This window comes from Prionailurus viverrinus, chromosome A1 (genome assembly GCF_022837055.1).
Source record: "Prionailurus viverrinus isolate Anna chromosome A1, UM_Priviv_1.0, whole genome shotgun sequence".
Lineage (NCBI taxonomy): Eukaryota > Metazoa > Chordata > Mammalia > Carnivora > Felidae > Prionailurus > Prionailurus viverrinus.
The window spans coordinates 5681327-5696367 of NC_062561.1; the positions used below are offsets into that span (position 1 = coordinate 5681327).

The 15041-nt window shown below is 46.5% G+C and overlaps 1 protein-coding gene across 11 annotated transcripts in view; it reads left to right on the plus strand.

Annotated features, from left to right (window-relative positions):
* The window catches only part of LOC125172019 (phospholipid-transporting ATPase IB), a 647472-nt gene that overhangs the window by 546809 nt on the left and 85622 nt on the right, over positions 1-15041 (plus strand). For 10 of the 11 annotated variants that reach the window (XM_047869466.1, XM_047869485.1, XM_047869458.1 and 7 more), the window contains one exon: positions 11810-11898. In XM_047869466.1, the coding sequence (XP_047725422.1) occupies positions 11810-11898 (89 nt within the window). Of the gene's footprint in view, positions 1-330; positions 489-11809; positions 11899-15041 lie in introns of those variants that run through there. The other variant, XM_047869514.1, reaches the window with a different exon arrangement.

A 15041-nucleotide genomic window follows, 5' to 3' on the forward strand; every position in this document is an offset into this window, starting at 1 on the left:
CACAGGCTAGGTCACAAGGGTGTATATTCTGGCACCACAGCGGCCAGTGAATATGCATGAAGTGAAAGCAGCACCTGTCTGTTCCAGAGCCCTGGGCTCTGCGGGGACCATCTCTGTGTCTCTGGATCTTCCAGATTTGAGGGCCAGCTAATAGTAGTCATGGTGAGGGGCACTCATCTCTCTTCGGGGGGCTTGTCACTCAGGCGGCAAATCGAAGAGGTGGGCCATCTTTATTGATATCTGTCATAAATACTGTGCTCTAATATCGAGCCTAATATTCTAAATTACCGTGGTTGTTGCCACTGTGAGACGTCTAATTTTTCTCCTCAGGGAAATGGATAACTTTCTGTGACAGCACAGTTGACTCTTCCGGCTTTCTGTGAAATCACGCGAGAATCACAATCTAGAAATAGCGAGTGTTGAAATTGTCTATAAACACCCAGAAGAAACACCGTACCACAGACACCCACAGAATAATTTCTGGAAGCCTGCAGGCTCACCACTAGGGTAGGAGAGTCAGAACTGGTACCGTGGCGTCCCTGAAGCCCTCCCCATCAGCCCCTGCAGGATCGAGCCCCATGTCCGGCTCTGCACTGTTAGCGCTTGGATTCTCTCTCTCCGGCTCTCTCTGCCCCTCCCCCACTCACGTGTGCATGCCGTCGTGCTCTCTCTCGCTCGCTCTCTCAAAATAAACAAATAAATATTAAAAAAAATTGTACAGCACCAGTTTTAAACCTGTCCCTGTTCTCACCTTGAACGTGAGTCCCACATTTCATAGCAGTGATAGCTGATTTCCTTGCCTTAATTTCCTGCACCAGGCCCTGTGCAGAATGGTAAGAATTGTTTTCTCCTCCGGAAAAATCGTTTCAGGAAATTCGTGGTCTCAAAAATGGGGTGCTAAAGAGCAAAATGGGAAATCAAAAGGACCACTACCCGAAAAAGGATAAATTAATAATCCAAGTAAGCAAATCAGCATCAACACTCCACCTCTTCACAGCCTGTTCCGGAAAAATCGGGAACTGCCGTCTCGTCACTGGCCGGGGAATAAATGAGAGTTGAAACGTCGCCACGGATTTGTAAAGAATCGTCCCGTTCCACGCGCCCTGAAATAAGAGTTCCCTCCCTTGGGTAGGGGTGGGGCGGGGCGAGGGGAGTCTGTGTTTCCTTCAGAGTTTTCTTTCTGGAGCTTTTGGCTTTGTCAGCGCTGCCCTGCCAGTTAGTGGGGAAAGGCTCCCCACTCCTGTGGCTTCTGTCATAAGTAGCTCACGTGGTGATGACGGTGTTTGTGAGAGCAGACCCCACACGCAAGGTGTCAGGACCACAGTGAGCCACTAGAACGGCTACCATGAAAGATACGGACAAGACCAAGCGTGGTGAGGACGTGGGGCAGCAGAGGTGCTCAGACATTCACTGTACTTGTGCAACTGCTTTGGTGAACTCTTGGGACGTCTCTTATAAAGTTCATCATACACAAGCACACCTCGTTGTATTGTGCTTCACGGATACTGCATTCTTTACACATCGAAGGTTGGTGGCAGCCCCGCCTTGAGCAAGTCCGTTGGTGCCATTTTTCCAGCATTTGTTCACTTTGTGTCTCTGTGTCATGTTTTCGTAATTCTCACAAGATTTCAAACTTTGTCATCATTGTTATTTTTTAATTTATTAAAATGTTAATAATTTATAATAATTTATAATATAATTTATAATTATAATAATTATTTATAATTATAACATAATAATAAATTAAATTATATTATATAAATATAATATAAATATATAAATGTATAATATATTAATAATTAATAATAATTATTGTTAAAATAAACAATATTTATTTTTGAGAGAGAGAGTGTGAGTGGGGGACAGAGAGAGAGGGAGACAGAATCTGAAGCTGTCAGCACAGAGCCTATATGCGGGGCTTGAACTCACCAACAGTGAGATCAGACCTGAGCTGAAGTCGGATGCCTAACCAACTGAGCCACCCAGAGGCCCCTCAAACTTTGTCATTATTATATTTGTTATGGGGACCTGGGATCAGTGATCTTTGACGTTACTCTTGTAACAAGAGTTTGGGGGCGCTGCAAACCACACGCATGTAAGACAATGAACTCAATCCACAAATGTGTATGTTCTACTGCTCCACCACCAGCCAGACATTCCCGGTCTCTCCTCCTCTCCTTGGGGCTCCCTGTTCCGTGAGACCCAACAATGTTGAAATTAGGCCAGTGAATAACCCTATAGTGGCCTCTGTGTGTTCAAGTGTAAGGAGGAGTCTCACGTCTCTCGCTTCGAATCAAAACCTAGAAATGATCAAGCTTAGTGAGGAAGGTTTGCCCAAAGCTGAGCCAGACCCAAAGGTAGCCCTTTTCCACCAGACAGCCAAGCCGTGAATGCCGAGAAAACGTTCTGGAAGGAAGTTGAAAGGGCTTCTCCGGTGAACACACAAATGGTGAGCAAGGGAAACAGCCTTATTGCAGATCCAGAGTCACCTGGAGTGGCCTGGACAGAAGGTTACATCAGCCACAACATTGCCTCCAAGCAAAGCCTAATCCGGAGCAAGCCCCTAATTCTCTTCAGTTTTATGAAGGCCGAGAGAGGTGAGGAGGCTACCAGGAGCAGAGTTTGAAGCTAGGAGAGGTGGGTTCGTGAAGCTTACAGAAGGAAGCCTCCAGAACATAAATGATGCAGGGTGAAGCAGCAGGTGCTGATGAGAAGCGGCAGCAAATTTCCAGAAGGTCTGGCCAAGGTAGTTAATGAAGGTGGCTGCACCAAACAGCAGATTTTCAACGCAGACAAAACAGACTTCTATTGGAAGAAGATGCCACTGAGGACTTTCACAGCTAGAGAGAGGCCACTGCCTGGCTTCTAAGCTCCAAAGAACAGGCTGACTCTCTCGTTAGAAGCTAATGCAGCTGGTGACTTGAACTGGAAGCCAACTTCGCTGAAGTTGAAGTCCATGAAGTGCTCACGGACCGTTCTGAAAATCCTAGGTCCCGTTAGAATTATGCCCAGTCCACTGTGCTTTACAAGTGGATCATCGACGCCTGGATGACAGTATGTCTGTTTACAGCACGTCATGTTTACAACATGGTTTACTGAATATTTTAAGCCCGCGGTTGAGACCTGCTGCTCAGGAAGAAAGATTCCTTTGGAAATATTGCTGCTCGTTGCCAGTGCACGTGGTCACCCAAGAGCTCTGATGGAGACGCCCAAGGAGACTAACGTTTCCACGCCTGCTGCCACGGCGTGGATTCTGCAGCTCACAGATCGACGAGTCATTTCCACTTTCAAGTCTTACTATTGAAGAAATGCGTTTTGAAAGGCTATCGATGTCATAAAAAGTGATTCCTCTGATGGATCTGGGCAAAGCAAATTGAAAACCTCCTGGAAAGGATTCGGCATTCTAGATGTCATCAAGAACATGCGTGATTCGTGGGAAGAGGTCAAAATATCCACATTTGCAGGCGTTTGGCAGAAGTGGATTCCCACCCTTGGGGATGACTCTGGGGGCTCGGGGCGTCGGTGGAGGCAATCACGGCAGATGTGGCGGAAACACCGAGAGAACCAGAACTAGAAGTGGGACCCGAGGGTGGATGGCGTTGCCGCGATCTCGTGACAGGACGCGATGGGGTGAGGACTGCTTCTCGCCGCTGAGCAGAGAACGTGGTTTCCCCAGATGGGACTCTGCTCCTGCTGAAGATGCCGTGAAGCTTGTTGAAATGACAACGAAGGATTTAGAATGTTACATACACTTGGTACTTAAAGCGGCAGCAGGATTTGAAAGGACTGACTCCAGTTTTGAAAGAAGTTCCACTGTGAGTGAAATGCTATCAAACAGCATCTCATGTGACAGGGAAACCATTCATGAAAGGAAGAGTCCCTTGCTGCAGCAAACTTGAGTGTTTCTTCTCAGAAATTGCCACACCCACGCCAGCCTTCAGCACCCGCCACCCTGATCGGTCAGCAGCCATCGACATCGAGGCAGGACCCTCCCCCAGCAAAAGGATTACGATTTGCTGAAAGCTCAGATGATGGTTAGCTTTTCTCAGCAGTACAGTATTTTTAAATTAAGGTATGTGCATTGTTTCTTAAGACCTAATTCCATTGCCCAATTAACAGACTATAATATAGCATAGACATAACTTTTATATGCAGTGGGAAACAAAAAAACTCATTTGACTTGTTTCATTGCAATATTTGCTCTATTGTCGCGGTCTGGAACTGAACCCCCAACATCTCTGCGGTATACCTGCGCATGACAGAGCAACCCCACTCTCAGGCGTTGACCCCAAAGAAACAGAAACATATGTACACAAAAACGACTCTGTACACATGCGTACAGCAGCCTTATTATTGATAAGAGGCCCAAACTAGAAAGAACCCCAAGGTCCATTCACAGGAGACTGGTTAAGCAAATTGTGATATATTCACACAACCAGAATACCGCTCAAACATTTTAAAAAGAATAGGTTATAGATACCCGCAGGAACACGCGTGAATCTCAAAGGCATCATGTTGGGCGAAAGAATGTCTTCCCACTTGCGTGAAGTCCTAAAACAGGCAAAACTTAGCTGGTAGTGACAAATCAGGGCAGGGGAGGGATCAGGCAGGTGTAGTTATACAGATGTACACAATTGTCAGAACTCTTTGAACTAAAAACTTAAGATTTGTGCATTTGACTGCATTTAAATTCTAATACCCCCTCCCCTTCCCCGGAAAGCATTCCTTTATCCTCCTGGAGGGGGAATATAGTTTTTTTTTAATATTTATTTTTGAGAGAGAGAGACTCAGTGTGAACAGGAGAGGGTCAGAGAGAGGGGGAGACACAGAATCCGAAGCAGGCTCCAGGCTCTGAGCCGTCAGCACAGAGCCCGATGCGGGGCCTGAATTCATGAACAGTGAGATCATACCTGAGCCGAAGTCGAACGCTCGACCGACTGAGCCACCCAGATGCCCCACGTTAATCATCCACCACTAACTTTTGAGGGTTTCAAAATAATAGTGTCATTGATAGAGCTACCTTATGCTTTAGTGACAAAAAAAAAAAATTAATAAAGCCCACTGTCAAAAAGAGAGTGTTACATGCTTGGTTCTTAATGACCCCACGTTTGTAGGAATGATATTTTTAGGTGGTTGCTTCTTCTCGCCCATCTTCAGGGATCACAGCGAGGCTGAGGTAGCAACTTCTTGTGCCGGGGTTATGGCTTCAAGTCCCCTTTTGTGCAGGTAGATCTGGACGTGCCACTGGGCCGGCACTTAAGTGTCCAGATGAGGCATGTGGGGTGGTTTCTGAGTTAGCACAGGTACGTAGGTGCTTCTGGCATCGCTTGGTTGTTTTTCCAAAACTTCGTTTGCATTCCGAGTGCGTGGGAGGAGAGTCGTCTGAGGACGTTCTTTTGGAGACAACTGAGATGTTACTTTTCAGTAAATCTAAGCGTAACATTGGCCCCAATGTTAATGCCGTAGGTATTCTGTGGAGGAGAGCTGTGGGCACACGTGACTATGGGAAGGGAACTCGATTTCAGCCTGAAATTGCGCCCTCCTTCCCGCAGCAAGTGGATGTGGTCTCAGCTCAGTCCTTTATCGAGCCACACACGGGATAGTCTTTCCTGCACCTGTCTGTCGTTCCGCCTGCCCCAGAGTTCCCTGGGGAGGATGGATTTGTGTCGCGCACCTGCCTCTCAGCCTCGGCGTGTGGGGGGTGCACAGCTCCTAAACAAACGCGTCGACCGTCGCACAGTCACCCAGAGCAAATAGTGCGAGGACGTACATCGCCACCCTTCCCAAAATGACTCTCGCAGAGAGAAAAGTGGATTTAACGTCCCTCGTGCGCATCCGTGGCAAACACGGTTTTTGGAAAGCCAGAGCTCACCGACAAAACTAGGGCCTTTGAATGGAAACACAAATTTAGGAAAGGTGAGGGGTAAACAAGACTTAAGGAGTAGCAATCACAAATACAAGTGTCCCTACCAGGCTGATGGTCCTTAGACATTTGGCTTAATTTTGTTACTGTGGCTGGCGGGGGGGGGGGGGGGGGGGGGGCGGCAGCGCAGGGATTGGGGGGCGCGGCTCTTTGGTTCTGTTTTTGTGACACTGCGAGTCCTCCAGATTTTCTTTGACTTACAGTTTGAATTTGGTGCCCTGTGTTTCGGGTGTTAAATGGGAGTCAGACTTGGGGCTTGAGCGTTATTGCCAAGTCTGTGCTGGGGGGTGTTCGCTCTCTCCTGCCCCGGGACAGGAGGGTGCAGGAGGAGGAAGCCCCTCATTGCTCGCGTTTAGGGGAGGCAGTGGGGCTTGGGGACAACCAACGGCTTTGGATGTGGCAGCAGATCCTGGGGGGAAGTTGCGGAATTAAATTTCCTTCTGTGCAACGGGAACTGTGAGGGGTCACATGGGAAGTCCTGCACATAGAGATGCACAAAGAAGTCCCAGTTCCTTCTCTGGGCCGGTGAGCGGTTGGCTTCCGCTGTCAGCACCTTGGTTCCCGTGCACCCCGCACTGGGAGCACGAAGTACCTTACCTGGCTCTGGTTACTTCTGCTTCCCTTTTGAAACTTCTCGTCTATTGGTCTCTTGGGTGCCTCTGTCGGTTGAGCGTTCAACTCTGGATATCATCTAGGGTCATGATCTGATGGTGGTGAAATCAATCCCCGCATCAGGCTCTGCAATGACAGCATGGAGCCTGCTTGGGATTCTCTCTCTCCCTCTCTATCCGCCCCCTGCTCATGTTTGCGCACGCATGTGCGCTCTCTCAAATAAATAAAACTTAAAAAAAAAAAAAACCAAACTCCTGGTCTATCACCACGTTCCTGGATGGCTGGACCTGAGCTTGCGGCTGTGTGTGTGAGATTAGTAGCACTGTAGCAAACAAACGCACTAATCCCTGGTCACTCCTATTGTGGGTGCCCCTGGTTCATACTTCTAATCTAACTCAGTGCTGTGCTGGGTGGCTCATTACAGTCAGACAAACCTCCAGTCCTGTCTGGGCTCTCACCTTTTTGCGCCCTAATGTATCAATTCATTCTACCCACCTGAGCCTCAGTTTACTGCAGTGGGTTCCTGTGCATTTGGCACCTGAGTGGCTCATGTCTGTGCTAGTAAAGATGTGCTAACTGGGAAGAGGGGGTCCATTCTTCCCAACAGACTGTTAGCACATCAAAAGGATATTTTTAAAACCTCACTCAATAGTACTTAGGAGAGGGGAGGGGAAAGAGTAATTAAGTGCCATTTGTCACCCAGCCCAGCTCAATAAACACTTTTTTTTTTTTGTCATGCTTAAGAGAACAAGAAAATGTAATTAAGTTTAAATAACTAAAGCTGTGGCCTTAGGGAAGCTTTCAGGACGTTGGACCTCAGTCATTCCGTGAAAATCTGTAGAAACCTTTCTGGAACCACACTTTTACGTTATATACACGAAATCTTCCCGGCTCCAAGTTTTAAACACCAGCAACAGCAACAACAATATTTGCAAATCTCTATATAACTTTTGTTAATTTGGGTGGGGGCTTCATATTTCCAGTAGGGCAGCTCAAAGTTCACGATCCTTACTTCGCTCAGCAAGTAAAATTCTTACTGAGTTTTGTAATCTAGTTTAAATCATTGCTGTCAAGTATTATTTTTAAATGACCGTACCCTTTGGTAAATACATCTAGCAGATGATCCAGGACCTACCCCCAGTAAGTATAGCTCAAACCAGTCCCACCTTCCATGGGCAAGTACCACCCCAGACGGGTACAGCAGAGAGCAATACCCAAGGTGCCAACTCAGCCCTGCAGCTGGGGACTCAGCCAGCCATAGAGGCAAGAGGGTTGTTGATGGGCTCCTTCCCGTGGTTCGCTTAGGAGGTGGAGGGAGGGGTCGGGTTACATCTTTTCTTTCATGTGAGTAATACATATTTTCGGTAGAAAAAAACAGGAAGTAGAGATAGCCAGAGAGATATGCAAACAACAGTCACCATCCTCCTGTATCCCAGATGCATTATTCACGAACACGTCAGCAGCACGTATGAAAGGGGGTGGTAGTCTCGAGCCCAGCAAGGCCGGGACCACTCCACCCCTTTTGAAGTCCCAAAATGCGTTCGTGAAAGGCGAGCAAATCCTAAGACAGGACCTACAACAATCGGAGTGTATATTGACGTATATAGACACATGCTGAAGGCTTCACATTCAAAGACACGGGAACTTGTAGCAGACTGCATCAGGACATGGCATCTCAAGTTCAATTTCGAGATTTGGCCCAGTTGTGCTGCTTTTCCCACACTCCCATTGCCATGGTGGGTCCGTTGGAAGAGGTGTCAGAACTGGAGTTTGCATTAGCCTTGTAACATTCCTCTGTGCCAACAAATCTAATTCTCTGTCCCTCTTAATTGCCACCCACGAGCCCATTGTCTGTAGGTACCACAATGTAATTAAGTCCTGTTCTTGGACGTTTCTTTCTTCCTGTCTTTGGTAGCACAGCACGGTGTGAATATTCTTGCACTTACTTCTTCGGACACTTTATTACTTATTTCCTGAGGATGAAGTGGAAGAGACGTGCTTGATGGGGCACAACGCGCTCCCATAGTTTTAAGTCAGAAAACAGGCACTTTTTTTAGAAAAATCAAAGCAAGTCCTCCAGGCCCTGGGTGGAGTTCAGCTTTACCCCAGACCTCACTGCGTCTCAGACTCATCGTCAGAAGCTCCGAGTCCCACGGACAGCCACGCGACAGAGTTCGGAGGCAAGACCCGAGCGGTCAGGCGTGGGCTTTGCCGTGGCTGCTCGGGACAAGGGCCACGGTGGGTGTGGCGGGCCCATCAGAACAGAGGACGGCAACCAGAGAGTGCGTTGAAACTAGCATGCCACGTGGGGGCCAAACCCCGCCCTCTGCACTTGAAGAGAGCTGCCCTGAGCACCCCCTGATTCTCAGCCCTGCCGCGTCCCTGCAAGTGTCCCCCAGCTTACGTGTGCCTCGACCCCACTGCCCGCCCGCCCTCGGAAAGCCTCCGGCCACTTGGTAATGAGTTGTGGCAAAACCTCTCCCTTCCCGTGGAACCAAATGGTGAGGACTCCAGAAAAGCAAAGGAATGAACGTGAAAGGTTCTGTCACCTTTGTCCCTTTTCGAGGTGGCCCACCCTTCCAGGCCAACTTGCCGGTTGCCAGCCAGCTCCAAGCTCCCAGCCCGGCTCACCGGAAACCCCAATCTAAGGACTCCCGACTCCCCAGCCCCCACATTTGCTTAGAGCAAACTTGTCCGCACCCCCCTCCCCGGCTTTTGCCCTACATTCTCTTTTCACCTCCTCCCCTGACATTTAACTTGGCCCCACAGCTCTATTCCTTAAAACCCTCTGCCCCAAGCTGTCTGTGACGCAGCATGCCAGGAACAAGGAAAGCTCATCAAAGGCTGCTGTCCTCGCTGCCTGTCCCTGTCACTCATCGTTCCCCTTGGAACTGCTCTCCCTCTGCCCTTCCCTAGCTGCCGAAACCCTGCTTATCTTTCTAGACACATCTCACGTTCTGTGCTCTTTAAGGAGCCCGACCAGCCTTCTAGCCTTCTGAAACCCCCTAGAATGTGATCACAATACATGTCATATTCCACTGTGTCGTGTACGGACGGTCCCTGACTTAGGATGGTTCCATTTAGGATTTTCCAACTTGATGATGGCGTGAGAGCGAGACGCATTCAGTAGAAGCCGTACTTGGAGTTTTGCATCTGGATCCTTTCCTAGGCCAGCGGCATGTGGTACGATTGTCTCTCGTGACGCCGGGCAGTGGCCACTCCCCAGGCAGCCGGCACAGCCCCGAGGGTGAATAGCCGACACGCTCACAACCATTCGCCACCCAGACAACTACCTGTCACTTTTAGCATGGTATTCAGTACATCGCAGGAGATAGCCAGCACTTGATTGTATTTTTAGTCTCGTTTTTTGTTTCTTTTTTTTATCAAAGCATAGTTGGCACACCATGTTATGTTAGCTTCCGGTGCGCGGCGTAGTGATGCAACAAATCTGTTTGTAGTGTGACTGCTGCGTGTCACCAGACAACGCTTCCCGTCCCACTGACCGTCTTCCCTAGGCTGTGCCTTTCATCCCCGTGATGGAAGCCTCTGTCTGTCACCCCCTTCGTCTGTTTTGCCCTCCCTCCCTGCATTCCCCCTCCCCTCCGGCAACCACCCATTTGTTCTCTGTACTTATGGGTCTTTTTCTGCATTTTTGTTTGTTAATAAGTTTGTTTTTTAGATTCCACATAGAAGGGAAAATATGGCGTTTGTCTTTCTCTGGCTTCTTCCACTCAGCATTATACCCTCTGGTACATCCATCCATGTGGTCCCACATAGCAAGATCTCGTTCGTGTTCATGGTCGAGTAATATTCCGTGTGTGTGAGTAATATTCCGTTGTGTGTCCGTACACACCCCCCCCCACATCTTCTGGATCCGTTCATCTGTGGATGGACATTTACGTTGCTTCCATATCTTGACTATGGATTGTAAATAATGCTACAGTAAACATAAGGGCACATATATCTTTCGAATTAGTGTTTTTGTTTTCTTTGGCTAAATACCCAGTAGTGGAATTTTGGGATCCTATGGTTATTTCTATTTGTAATTTTTTTTTAATGTTTTTTTTTAACGTTTATTCATTTTTGAGACAGAGAGAGACAGAGCATGAACGGGGGAGGGGCAGAGAGAGAGGGAGACACAGAACCGGAAGCAGGCTCCAGGCTCTGAGCCATCAGCCCAGAGCCCGACGCGGGGCTTGAACTCACGGACTGCGAGATCGTGACCTGAGCCAAAGTCGGACGTTTAACCGACTGAGCCACCCAGGCGCCCCTCTATTTGTAATTTTTTGAGGAACCTCCATACAGTTTTCCACATTAATGCTTTATTATAAAATAGGCTTGGGGCACCTGGGTGGCTCAGTTGGTTGGGCTCCCAAGTCTTGATTTAGGCTCAGATCATGATCTTATGATTTGTGAGTTCTAGCCCCACTTTGGGCTCTGCACAGACAGCATGGAGCCTGCCTAGAATTCTGTCTCCCTCTCCCTCTCTGCCCCTCCCCAGCGTGCTTCTATATATCTCTCAAAACAAAAATAAACTTAAAAAAATAAAATAGGGTTTTGATGATTTTGCCCAACTGGCTATGGTGTTCAGTAAGTTAGGTGTATTAACTGCATTTTTGACTTATGATATTTTCAACTTATGATGGGTTTATCAGCATATGACCCTGTTGAAAATCAGGGAAAAATCTATAGATTATACCACGTGTGTGTGTGTGTGTGTGTGTGTGTGTGTGTGTGTGTGTGTGTGTGTAGTTAATGATTTTAAGTTCCTTGGAGGCAAGGACTATAACCATTCATTTTCCTCTTCTGGGTGTTCAGAATCACTATACCTTGCACCAAGGTACTGGTTCTACGAATGAATGAGCAGCAAAGGAACATGGGCTGATGTATAAGGGAAGTGGATGTAATGAGCCTCCTAGAGAAAAGTTGATTTGATAGGAAGCTGGCTCCAACCTTTCCATATAGGAGGGATCTGGGGACAGTGTTCTGATCAGAAAGAGGCTTAAAAAAGCACTTTTTAAAGAGAGAGACAACAACGCTTGTTAAAATGAAAGGAGACCAGAGCTGATGGAGATCAACAGAGAGGCACTTAACGCGTCAGGTCTCCTTGACATTCTGCCGAGGTGCACATTTTCGCTGTGATTGAATGTCTGCTATGTGTGTGTGTGTGTGTGTGTGTGTGTGTGTGTGTGATGGGATGTTTTCCATTGATTAAATCATGTAGGTTTTTTGAAAGAACAAACGTAACGCACGTGTCACTTCTGTGTCTTGCAGGCAACCATGGTCCTGAGCTCTGCACACTTCTGGTTGGGATTATTTCTGGTTCCCACGGCGTGTTTGATCGAAGATGTGGCGTGGAGAGCGTAAGTGAAAAGTGAAGTGGCCGCCCTAAGTCTTGCTCAGCTGCCCTTGCAGTCACCTTTCGTGAACCCTGCGGTAGGGTCCTGCATGCTGTGGGACTTCTCAAGAATCAGGTCTCCTGCATGGCCAAAAACTGTATGTGGAGGTCATTTCAAATTAGAAAATACTTGGAAGGAAGGAGTCTTCATTTTCCCGGTAACTCACAGTAGGAATCCTTCAAATATAATTTATTTAGAGTGTCCGTGTACAGATCTATGTGAACATTAATCACAAAGATGAAATTATAATGTGGGTCAGACAGGAAACAATTCATGCTCAACTTTTGCTTACGTTTCAAAATAATATTGTTTCTGAAATGTCTTGTGTACAAGGTAAATGAAGCAACTACGTTCCAAGAGAATGTAAATTTTAATTTTATCCATGAGAAAGAGACGGAATACTCCAAATGAGGGAACACTGAGTTTTGTTTGGGGCAGGCCTGATTCCTCCTACAAACAGTTGCCGACTTCCCTGAAAATTGAGCCTCCTGGATTGGTTTTACTTTAGGCAAAGCATAATTATTTTGGGGCCCTGAGGTAGAGAATTGAGACTTTAATCCAAACCTTCCAGGAAAAGACATCAGATTTCATTTTTATCTCCCCCTTCCTCCCACACTCAATGAGAATTGTTCTTGCCTGACAGTTAAGGATGTCTTTTGAAAAAGTCTTCATTTTGGCATTATCTTGACACCTGATGATGCCTAACGTGGAGAGAGAGAGAGAGAGAGGAAGAGAGAGAATTGTATAGCACATATTTTGGGTGGGTTTTTTTTTCCTCGTCACTAAGTTTTGCAACTGTTGGAAAAAACTAAATAATTCTAATTTATTAAATGGCTTGATTTACCACTACTTTCTTTTATCTACTAAACCCGTGTTTTGTAAATAACTGAACTAGAATCTTTGGAAATGAAATTATAGCCAGGAAAGATGTTTTCTTAATCTAATAAATGCACTGAGAGAAAATGTTCTATTATTTGTTCTTCTAGCACAAAGCCCAATTGTGGCATACCATTTTACCTTGCTGAATTTCTTCAATTTCACATGACAGTTGGGTTAGTTTTAGGTAAATACAACATGACGTTGGTTACATTAGATCACTTCACAATTTATACTGATTGAGAATAGTGATGCAATTATAAATTAATCTCAGCCTATTTTAATTCAACTATCTAGATTAATGCCATGAAAAAAAATGTTATTGAGACTGTATTTGCCAAGTGAGACTTTAGCAAAAGTATCTTTCTACCATTTCGAAGAGTGTTGGCCGATGACAGTGTTCTCTACCTCCTCGCCTTTTCCAATCCATTCCGAGTAAAAGTTACCGGTCACCAGGGAAGCAAATTATTCCTTCAAGCAGGACTTGTTTTTGGTTTCCCCTGGCACTGTAAAATTAGTGCCATTTACATTTTAGCAAGAATAAATCAAAGGACACTGCCTCCAGCTCCACTGGATGGAAAGAACAAAAGTCACTTCATTTCCAAGAAGCTTGCCAGCCGGGTAGGAGCAGGGACCACGCTCTGTGGTGAGGATGCTGGTGGGGGGCCAACAGAGGCAGACAGACCCCAGGCATTGCCCCATCTGCTACCTCCTGCCCGGTAGGGGCCCAGAAAACAGCCCTTCCCAGGAGCAGACGGCGCCTCAGCTTTGGGCTGAGCCGGAAGGGCCGCTACCAAAGTGCAGGGACACTTACAGAAATGTACTTTTGTCCCTTTCTGTTTGGAGAAACCAGGGACGGTGCGTACGTTGGCTCTCACCTGCAGCATTTGCCCAAAGAACATGCTCAATTTGTAGTACACATTTCACGTCTCAAGTACAGTCACCTCTGTCCTCAAAAAACGAGAATTTCACAAGTTTACTTGGGAATCCTCCCTGTGATCATGGGGCCCATGTTGATACTCCCGGCCTGACGTTGATGTTGTCGAGTCCCGTAAATTCAGAAGCTTCTCTGGGAAGAGAAAGCTGACTATGAGTCGCACTGTGATTTCTCTTTCTGAGCTTTAACTCCCGGGACATGTTCCGGTTTTCCTTCCTGCACACTGAGCAAACACACGAACCCTGCTTGTCCACAACCTCCCTTCCCTCGGTTCCGGGTGTCAACTGTTTATTGAGACACATCGTGCTGTGGCTGTCCTTGGGCTTCCAAGGAGAGTTTTGAGTGAAGTGAATCGGAATTACCGAGCACCGGAAGAGCCTGTGGGCCTGTCAGAGTCTCTCACGGGATGACTCTCTCATCTTGCCTTGGCCCAATCTTACTGGCCTTTTTGTTTTGTCTTGAGTGTTGGAGGTTGACTCTCTTTTGAAAGAGCTTTTAAATCCCAGCAGGAGGCAGGCCCACCTTTTTGCATGTATTTCTACGAGTGTTTAGGGAAGTGAGCTGTTCTTTCTCCATTTTCCCCCCTTAGCCTGCCCAGTCCCCCTCTCCCATTTCAGGACCTAGACTGTTTCAGAGTCAGGAAAAAAAAAAAAAAAAGAAGAAAGAAAGAAAACCAGCATGAGGTAATTCAGTCATTTTTTCCATGAAGTCTGTCAGCTTTCTGGTCGAAGATCCGTTAGACTATCTTAAGTCAGATTTGGATGCCATAAAGTACCTACTCTGTTATCCTATTAACCATAATTTTCATAAGGGACCGAACTAACACATCTTTTACTAAAATAATTGACTGATTATATGTGATACCTGGCTAATGAGTATTTTTATTAGAAGCATGAAGTTTAAATTGCCCAGAACTATTTTAATACACTTTAGCTTACACACTTCCAAAATGTTTACCCATGACCACATTCTTAGGTAAGCTGCCATGTACTCATTCTCATTTAGGAGAAATTCGTTAGTTGCTTTGTAGAAATAATATAAAGCTCAAGGCCACTGGGCACAGGAACCCGTCTCCTTTTATCTAACTGTATCTCTTATACTTTACCAGTCAGCACACAATACGTTCAGCAATTCCAGAATGACTTCATTTCCTTATTATAATCCCAGATAGGCAGTTAAATGGAAATAAAAAGTAATAAGAAATTTCTGTATACAAATGAGTCTTGATTTAAAAAAAAAAACCCAACTAAACTAAGTTTTTGTGAACCAAATTGTATTTACATTTTCGTCCACA